Below are 8,863 nucleotides of genomic sequence, written 5' to 3'. Positions count from 1 at the left end.
AAAGAAAGTTGGAAGATCAGCAGGTACGCTCTCCAGTGTAAGAACTAACTCAGAGCAAAGCTCAAGAGTTGAGCTCGGCTTTGAGTGACTCCGGCGCCCTATATAAAGGCAGGGCTGCAGCAGGGCGCTTCAGTCGTCTTCGGGACCCGCTGGTGGTCGGACGTGCCGGGCAGTGCTCCTCCTCTTCTTCCTGCTGTGGTAAGTTTTTATTAATATTAAGTTAATAATATTAAGTATAGTTATTAAGCAAAATTGTAATAGTTATATTTGTAAATTTAAAAAATTGTTTAAATAATAATTAGAATAATAAAATAAGCTAATGATCATTGTAACAATTATCTTTAAGTAAATTGTAATTAGTCCAATGATCTTTATGATAATGATCATTTGGATTATATGCATTAAGTAAATGTAATAGTCATATGAGTTGTCATAGTTATTATTATATTTAGGTTAATGACAATTGTGCAATGTTAAGCACAGCTATTAGCATAATAAAAACTGTTAGAATTATGTTTGTTCTTGAGTAAACAATTGTTTAAAATTGTCCATAAAAGTATGTTGTTGTTATGGATCGTAATAATAATCATAAAATAAGTTTACTATATGTATATGTGTTAATAATATATAATATATAAAATAATATTATGTAATATATTGTATATAATGTATATTATATATAATATATAATAATAGGAATAATAATAGTGTTTATGCTTAACACTTTAATGTTTAAATAGATAATGATTTAAACTACATAAATGAAAATGTAAATTACGCTTGTTTAGTCATGTATGATAATGATGAGCAACATTACTGAAAAATGTTGCTAAAATTTTTATATATATATATATATATATATATATATATATATATATATATGTACAGGTATATATACAGATATATATATTTGTAAACATAAGCAATCGTCCATATGTACCGAAATGCTCATAAATATTGGCATATTTCTATAATAGAATTCCTGCCTAAATAGAAAAGTTTATGCTACAATCAAATAAAATATTAAATATTGCGATATATATAAAATGCTGCGAGTAGGAGTAAAATTTAGAGAATTTTTAGACTAGAGCAATATTTATAATTTTAGTTTTTTGTTTTTTATTTATTATCTAGTTTGAATTTGAATTGATTTGAGTTCAAAATTAGAATATACAAATGAAGAAATATTATTTAAATTTAAATTACTTTTCGTTTAGATTTTTAACAATTGTAAAATTCTTGTAAATTCATAAAAAGAGAGTAAAATATTTTTATAAATTATATTTTCTTTTACTTTAGTTCTGTTATGCAAAAGATGTAATTATTATATTTATAAGAGTTTTTTAAACAAAATTAACAATATTTAAATGTGATTATGTTTAAACAAATTGCAGTTTCTTATGCATAAGACTAAACTCTAAATAAATTCACTTAATTAGCTAACACTTTTAAGAGACATAAACTGTGGATATCCATTTGAGCAGATCCGTCATGAGATCCTGCTTGGGCAGACGGAAATCCGCAAAGGTTTGAATCTGTGCATCGGCAGCAATGCGGAATGAGCGGCCCAAGCCCTGAAGTACCTGAAAAAATATTTATGTTTAGTATCGAAGCAGTTAGTTGATAGTCTATGGGACTTACCCGCATGGCATCCTCATCTGTGGTATCATCGCCTGCAAATACCACGCGCACTTCTTGAGCCCAATCGTCGCCAAATTTAGTCTTTAGAATGTGAAGTGCCGCCTCGCCCTTGTTCCAGTCAACTGGGGGCTTCGCCTCGATGGCCTCGTGCGCCTGATTGGGACGAAAACCATGTCGCTGGCAGATGTCTATCGCCAAATGCTTCAGCTCATCCTTCAGCTGCTTAGGTGTATCGCGATAGTGATAGGTGAGAGAGACGCGCTTATCCTCCACCCAGGCGCCATGCTTCTCCACAGATTGCTTCAGCTCATCCACCATGGCCTTATAGTTGCGCTGTATCTCACCGGGCAGCTCAAAGTCGTGACGTGAGCCATCCGGATACTCAATCTCAAGTCCATGATTGCCAGCGAAGGTAACGCCATCGATGTTGACAAGTGCGTGCACATCCCTTAACGCACGACCCGAAATGACAGCCATAAATATTTGCGGATGCTTGGCCAACCTACGCAATATGGCTTCCAGTTCAACGGGCATCTTTGTCTTGTTGGGATTGTCAGCAATGGGCGCCAAGGTGCCATCATAATCCAGGAGTATGGCCAGCTTGTTGTGTGTGTCCAGGTAACTGAAGCGTAGATAAAATGATGTGAGTTTTACTTCAAGAAATTTAAAGAATATCTGGGTGAATTATATATTATAATGTTATTTTTAAATCTAAATTATATAATATTTAAATATATAAAATAATATATTGTATAGTTTCTAATAAAAAAGTAAATATATTAAGACAAAGACTAAGCCAAGTAGAATTCAAATTAAATATTTTCGCAAATTCTTAAGTATATTTCACAAATTTTTTAAAATATAGAAATGTTTAGCAAATTTAACATAAGTTATATAATTTAATTAATTGAGTCCTAGTCTTAAATATTTTATTGTTTTAAATTTTGGTGAATTACACTATGTTTAAATTTTCAATCCTCAACAAACAATTATCAACTATATATTTATATATTGTAAAAATTCTTAAATATTTTGCCTTTCAAATCTGAGAAACTTGCACTGACTTTGCGCTCAGTGTAGAGATTTGCTCAGTTTGTCAGGCTAATCTGTCTTATCGTCAACACAACATTACATGACTTCCTCTAGCCGGCAAGGTCATATATATATATAAATATATATATATATATAGATAATGTTAGCTAATTCGAATTTTGCTTACCCTGGCAAATTCTTTTCGAACTCCTCCAGACGACTGATAACTGGTGCAATTTGTTTCTCTGGCATTATGTCAGCTGTTATTTCAGTGTAGCACACGACGCAGAAAATTAGTTGTAAATTTAAGAATTTCACTGAAATCGAAATGAAATCTCCAATTATTATTGAACTGCTAAATGTTGTCAAGACGACGACTCAGTGAGCACTGCGAGTGGCTACGATAGGGCCGTTTGCCTTTTAAGTCGCTCTGGCTGCGACGCGTTCGGCTGATAACAAAATCTCGCGCTCAGCTGGCGACGTGGACTTGTTTTCGCTCTCTTTCTGGACAAGAACTGATCCCTAATCTGTGAGCTCAGATAAACTCTTACCACCTGTGAATCTTAAATGGAGACTGTTGCCTGTTCTCCGTACGGCTCGAGTTTTTATATTGATTCGTTGTCGCCATTTCCTGAAAACTGTTTCACGCACTGTTGTTGTTTTTGCGGAAAAACAAAGGCAACGCTTCGCTTCGCCCCTCCGTTCCGTTCTCAGTTCTTAGTTCTGCAGTTAATCATGCGTCGCCTTCGTGGCAGTTGCATGCTATCCAATGGGGCATTGCGCTTGTTTCATTGAACAATGTGCATTTCGGCAATGCCACTTAATGCTCTACTCTGAACTTAAGGGGAATTTTCTATAAAGGGTATGCTGGCTTTGTGCGTATTCTTGTTGCAGGTGAAAGAAAGCATCTTTAACTGTCTTTAAATATATTTATGGAGTTGTCTCTGTCTATATTCCAAAGATCTTGAAAACTAAAGAAGCTGATTAATTATGAATAGTTCTTTATTATAAATAAGCATTTATTCTTGGGCTTGTATCTTTTAGTTGAGAGCTCCTTTTTTCATATTTATTTACAATATTTTCTAGGTATAAGTTAAACACTTGGTAATAGGTAGTTTTGCGATAGATCTATATATTTCTTTCTATCTTTGTAGAGACATAAACAGAGTTTATAATAAAGCTAATTTACGTGGTATATTAAAGGTGTCTAAGAAACCATGAACACTTTTTTAGCATGCTCATTCATTCGTTCGGAAAAATACATAAATTAAAAACAGAAAAATGTTTTATACAATTTTCATCTATATAGCATTTGCACAAAGAAATATTTAAAAAAAAACATTTTTTTAAAAATTTTTTTTATTTTATATATTTACATAATATTTAAGGAAATTGATAGATTTATTAATAATTTTAGGTCAAATTAATTCAGAGCTACAACACATTTATTTTGAGAATTTATTCAAATTGATGTTTCTCATTGATTGATAGATTGATTGTTGAATGATTAATGTCTAGTTCAAGTCATAAGAGCTAGAAAGCGTCATGGGTATGAGGCTGCTTTTAAGCAGGTTAAGAAATGGATGGGATAAAATTGAAGGCAAACAATTATACATGAACTGGTTCTTTAAGGTCATAGATAATGCAAGATTAGAATAGAATATTATAAATATTTGTAGATAGAAAAAATAAATAACATAAAGAAGGAAAATCATTTTTTATATTATATTGTATTACAATATTTATAATTATATCTATGCTAACGTATGCGACAGGCAGAAAAAAGAGTCCTTTACTTTATCTACATATAACTATAAATAAACTTAAATTACTATAACCTTATTTATTGTTATACATATACATATATGTATATGTAGATATAGATCATTTTTGATATTCATATTTGTTTTTGCTTATCTCTCATCTTCTCTCTTAAAGATTCAGCTTTTTTAGTCATGCGAGTGAAAATAGCATTGTTTATATTTCATCCATCAATTCACTAATTTATATCAATAATTTATTAAGTGTGAATTTTGAATAGTAGAAGCCATGTAGAGATATCTGATATAATATATAATTTAATGCAATTAAAAGTGTTTATTTTGGCATTGCAGTCAATCGTAATGCTTGAAAATTTTATCTATCAAAGAATTAAATTCTATATATCGAACATTTCCAATAATGATATATATTCTACAGCTACTGCATAAGTAAGATAAGATGCTGTTTAATTAGCGGATTACCTAATGAGATATAATTGTATTGCAGTCGAAGCAGCTTCAATTAAAGCGAAAGACCCATAGGGGAGCACGCTCTTTGATTAGACTGCGCGAGTGCCGAATGCGGTCGAAGCATGCCATGAGCGCATGCTCGTGGCTCCGCGATTCTGAAATCTGGTCAAACTATTTACTCACGATATTTGCCTGCCTAAGCGATAAATAGAGGCATATTAGTGGAGAGCAGTGTCAACGTCAGTGTCTAATCTAAAGCAAACAAGCTGATATTCATATTAATTGACTTCTAGTTTATATATCTACAGCTTTTTGTTGTCTGATCGATCGCCCATTGAGTCATTTAGCCCTAGACCTCTCTAAACAAATCGTTGAGTGTTAATATGATATAATTAAAACACGAGACATTCACGTTGTCAACAAGTGCCCGGCCTCGCCAATATTATCACACACATGTCTTTCATTAACTGTTTGACACATATTTTTCCATTGGCTCTATTGATCTTCAGCATTCGAAATGTTTTCCACTCACTTTTGATTGTTTTGATTAGACGTCGCTATTTTTGGCCTTAAATATTGAAATGCTTAACTTTGTAAGCTGTGCAAACGTAAATTCAATTTGCTCAGCCCAATTAGTAAATGTTTTCTAAACAATGCCAAATGTTTTTGTTTTGCTTGAAAAGCTTTCATTGAGCTTTTTTTCTTTGGCGTCATGACTATCTATTTGCTTAGCGATCGAGCACCATAAATAGAAAAGTCCGTAAACAAAAAACTAGGAAAACTGTTGAGAGCTTGCACAGTGGGACGATACTAGAATAATTTATGTTGTTTATGCATTTATAGGTATTTATATTAAATAGTAAAAAAAGAGAAACGTGCTTAAATTATTGTTTATATTAAAAGAAAACTTTCGCTTAGCTTTTAAAAACCTCTCATAAACCTTCTATATTATAGCAATCTTATAGCAATATTATAGTAATATTTGATAAATATTATACCAATATTATAGTAATATTATAGCAATAATCTACTAATATAATAGCAATATTCTAATACTATTAGCGCAATATATTTATACTTTCATTTTAATTTAACTTCAGCCTAAGAATATGCTAAGCTTATTTTAATCAAATTGATTCATAATTTAGCTCAGAACCTTTTTGTTTATATAGTATATACTTCCCTTGATAATTGTAAAGAAAACTTTTGTCTAACAGTATTTGCTCAAAAGCGTAATATATTATGTTCAAAAATGATAGAAAGTTATTGCTTATATTTTAAGAAATTTAGTTTGCTTTTATTTACATTTATATGTTATACCTAATGAATATAATATTATTTTATTTATATTATTTTGATTAATTATTATGATTTCTGGATTAAATATAAAAATGTTTAATAGAAGTAATAATGCTATAACTTCTTAAGATATTTCAGTGTTAAATAAGTTTATTTAATATTAACTCAGTTGATAAATTTAGCTGTTGACTGATTTTCTACCTCCCCAGGAGGTGTGACTTTATTAACTTCCAAGCTTCATAATAGCTTTTAGGTTGAAAGAAATAAAGAAATCCCCATTGTGCCAAGCCTCAAAAAATCATATATCGTTTTCAGATGACGAGTAATTCAAGTTTAAAACTCCTGTTTTGAGTACAGCTCGTTAGACATTGCGAACCGGTATATAAATATTATATTCAGTCATTTAATGTGCTTCCAATTAAGCTTGAACAAAAAATTATTAAATTTAGAGCATTATCAAAAGTATTATGACATAGCACTTAGCCGACTGCGCGATGCTCTGTTCTCAGTTGACTCGAAAACTTTGAGAAAAGAGTGCGAAATTCGCAGAGATATGAGATTGGGTTTTGAATTTGAAATGTTAAGAATTGCAGTTAAATTATTGTAAGTCAATCTGAGAATGCAAAATTGACTTCGCCTGCACGTGATAATGCGCTCTAGTCGAACTATGCAGTGCCTTGATCGTGCGCAGATTAGTAAGCGTCAAGCGAATATCCGTAAGACGGCAAATATTATGTGGCCAAGAGTGAATCACAATTGTCTTGTGAATGTCGTAGAAGTAATTCGATTTTCTACACTTTGTAACCAGTTCCAGTTCTTTACGTAGTCAGGGCAATTCCCTCGATCTCAATACAAACACAGTCACCCAAGCGACTGATGACGTTTTTAGCAATCAATACCGAAATACATATCAGTTCAGGGCTTCGCTTATAAGCACCCAACGGGTGGTTTGACGGGCTCAGAAGTAATTCAGTTTCACACTCGTTCGGACAAATTCGTGGTTCTCGCACACAAAAAAAATGGAAATAACCCATATAATCGGTGGGTTTTTGCTTACTAATCAGTAATTCTAAAAACAAAACTATGCTCATTGATTCCGGTTGCAGTTTTTGGTTTGCTGATCGCTGCTGTTGCCGCGCATCCACAGTTCCAGCGATGGGAAGAGGATCTGACGCAGACTTTCATTCGTGGACAGCCCGTTACATCAACTAGGCCAACGACCACAGCTCAACCAACAACAGCTTCGCCCCGCATCCAGGCCTGCATCCAGACCTGCCCAGCGACCAGTGAATACAATCCCATCTGTGGCAGCGATGGCGTTAACTACTACAACGAGGGACGTCTCAACTGTGCTATTCGCTGTGGTCAAAGTGAGTTTCCTTTGAATATATTCATTTGTCTATTATTTAACTCTCTCCTCTAACTCCCATTCATAGATGTTCGTTTCATACACCTGGGCATCTGCAGTACTACGTAGATCATTGCTGTATGTGATTTCTAATAGTTTTAGTGAAAATGTCTGCTACAATCTACAGTTCAATGCTTTACTAATGACCTTAGAGGCATATGAATAAAAACAAGCGAGAACTAATTAGGCGAGTCTACTCGACAAACTGCTACTCTGTATCACAAAATAGAAATATGAATTTAATTGCTGATGCTAGCAATACAAATGTATAAAGTTTAATTGATAATAAATAAATAATTTATAAGACAACTTATTGAAAGGAAGCAGGGTTCAAAAGTTGAATTTTATAACAAAGAAATTTAAGTTTTTCTATTAAAACTTCAAAATTTCAAATTGATTCGCAGAGTTTGAGTTTGAGTTATATTAAGAAATATTGGGAATGAAAATTAAAAGTTGTCAGTTCTAATTCGCGCTGCGTATGCCCCACCAACACCATCAACGTTTATAGGGCATAGCACACAGATTAATAAGCTGAGATTTCAATGTTCACATTCGGGCTATTTTTGCGGCTTGTCTAATGTGTAAAAAATAAATTCTGAACAGTCGTAGCCGAAACGTTTGTCTGTTTGTTGCGATTACGCGGCGCATTAAGTGAGAGATTTACAAAAAAAAAAAACAAAAAAAAAAAAACAAAAGCAAACATAATGCTGAGACCAGGTCCATTTCACATAAGCCGTAAGTGAAATATTCTCACAGTGTAAACTGTTTTCACATCCAACATTTTTGCAGTTGCCTTGCTGCTTTTGTGCCAGGCCCTGGCCGTTGAGTACTCCAATCCCAAGTCGCAAGTGGAATATATAAGTGTACACCCAGGCGATAAGCCGAATATTGTGCCTATCACACGACCTCCACTGCTCAACCAAACGCCACCGCCGCCGCCGGGCAATTCCAAGAACTTTGCCTATAATCCAAACACGCAAACCTGGACCAAGATTTCGGCACACGATCCACAGCCGGATGAGGATACTTTGATTTGGAATCAAAGCAATGATAAGTGGCTAACCAACGTCCCGGGATCTTAGAGATATGTTAAGTAGAAGTGAAAAGGAAAACATAAAGCATTCATCACAAATATACAAAAAAAATTTACTTTCACGTTAATTTTTTAAATATAAACACAAGCTTTTGCCTATTTACGTATTTGCATTATAGAACATCACTTTAATAAACTTATTTAAATATCAATAAATCG

General features: G+C 33.1%; 3 protein-coding genes across 4 annotated transcripts; 2 read left to right on the top strand and 1 right to left on the bottom strand.

Moving 5' to 3' along the window:
• Positions 1-1,293: 1,293 nt before the first annotated feature.
• On the bottom strand, positions 1,294-5,522 carry LOC111601111 (trehalose-phosphate phosphatase). Of its 2 annotated transcripts, XM_023317561.2 has the most exons (4): positions 5,437-5,522; positions 2,861-2,990; positions 1,642-2,263; positions 1,294-1,583 (listed from the first exon to the last, which is right to left on the bottom strand). In XM_023317561.2, coding segments are annotated over exons 1-4 (888 nt in total). In that variant the 5' UTR covers positions 5,438-5,522; the 3' UTR covers positions 1,294-1,448. The 2 variants fall into 2 exon arrangements, with proteins under 2 accessions (XP_023173329.2, XP_023173337.2); XM_023317569.2 differs by lacking the exon at positions 5,437-5,522 and having other exon boundaries at positions 2,861-3,090.
• Positions 5,523-7,172: 1,650 nt separating this feature from the next.
• LOC111601730 lies at positions 7,173-7,936 on the top strand. Its single transcript, XM_023318456.2, has 3 exons — positions 7,173-7,244; positions 7,310-7,573; positions 7,640-7,936. The coding sequence occupies exons 1-3, from the start codon at positions 7,223-7,225 to the stop codon at positions 7,678-7,680; spliced, it is 327 nt and encodes a 108-aa protein (XP_023174224.2). The 5' UTR covers positions 7,173-7,222; the 3' UTR covers positions 7,681-7,936.
• Positions 7,937-8,218: 282 nt separating this feature from the next.
• Positions 8,219-8,825, top strand: LOC111601720. The gene is made up of 2 exons (XM_023318445.2): positions 8,219-8,346; positions 8,401-8,825. The coding sequence occupies exons 1-2, from the start codon at positions 8,316-8,318 to the stop codon at positions 8,691-8,693; spliced, it is 324 nt and encodes a 107-aa protein (XP_023174213.2). The 5' UTR covers positions 8,219-8,315; the 3' UTR covers positions 8,694-8,825.
• The last annotated feature ends 38 nt before the right edge of the window (positions 8,826-8,863 follow it).

The sequence above is a fragment of the Drosophila hydei genome, unplaced genomic scaffold (genome assembly GCF_003285905.1).
Source record: "Drosophila hydei strain 15085-1641.00,03,60 unplaced genomic scaffold, DhydRS2 tig00008114-arrow-pilon, whole genome shotgun sequence".
Classification (NCBI taxonomy): Eukaryota; Metazoa; Arthropoda; class Insecta; order Diptera; family Drosophilidae; genus Drosophila; species Drosophila hydei.
This window is presented reverse-complemented; position numbering and strand designations above follow the sequence as displayed.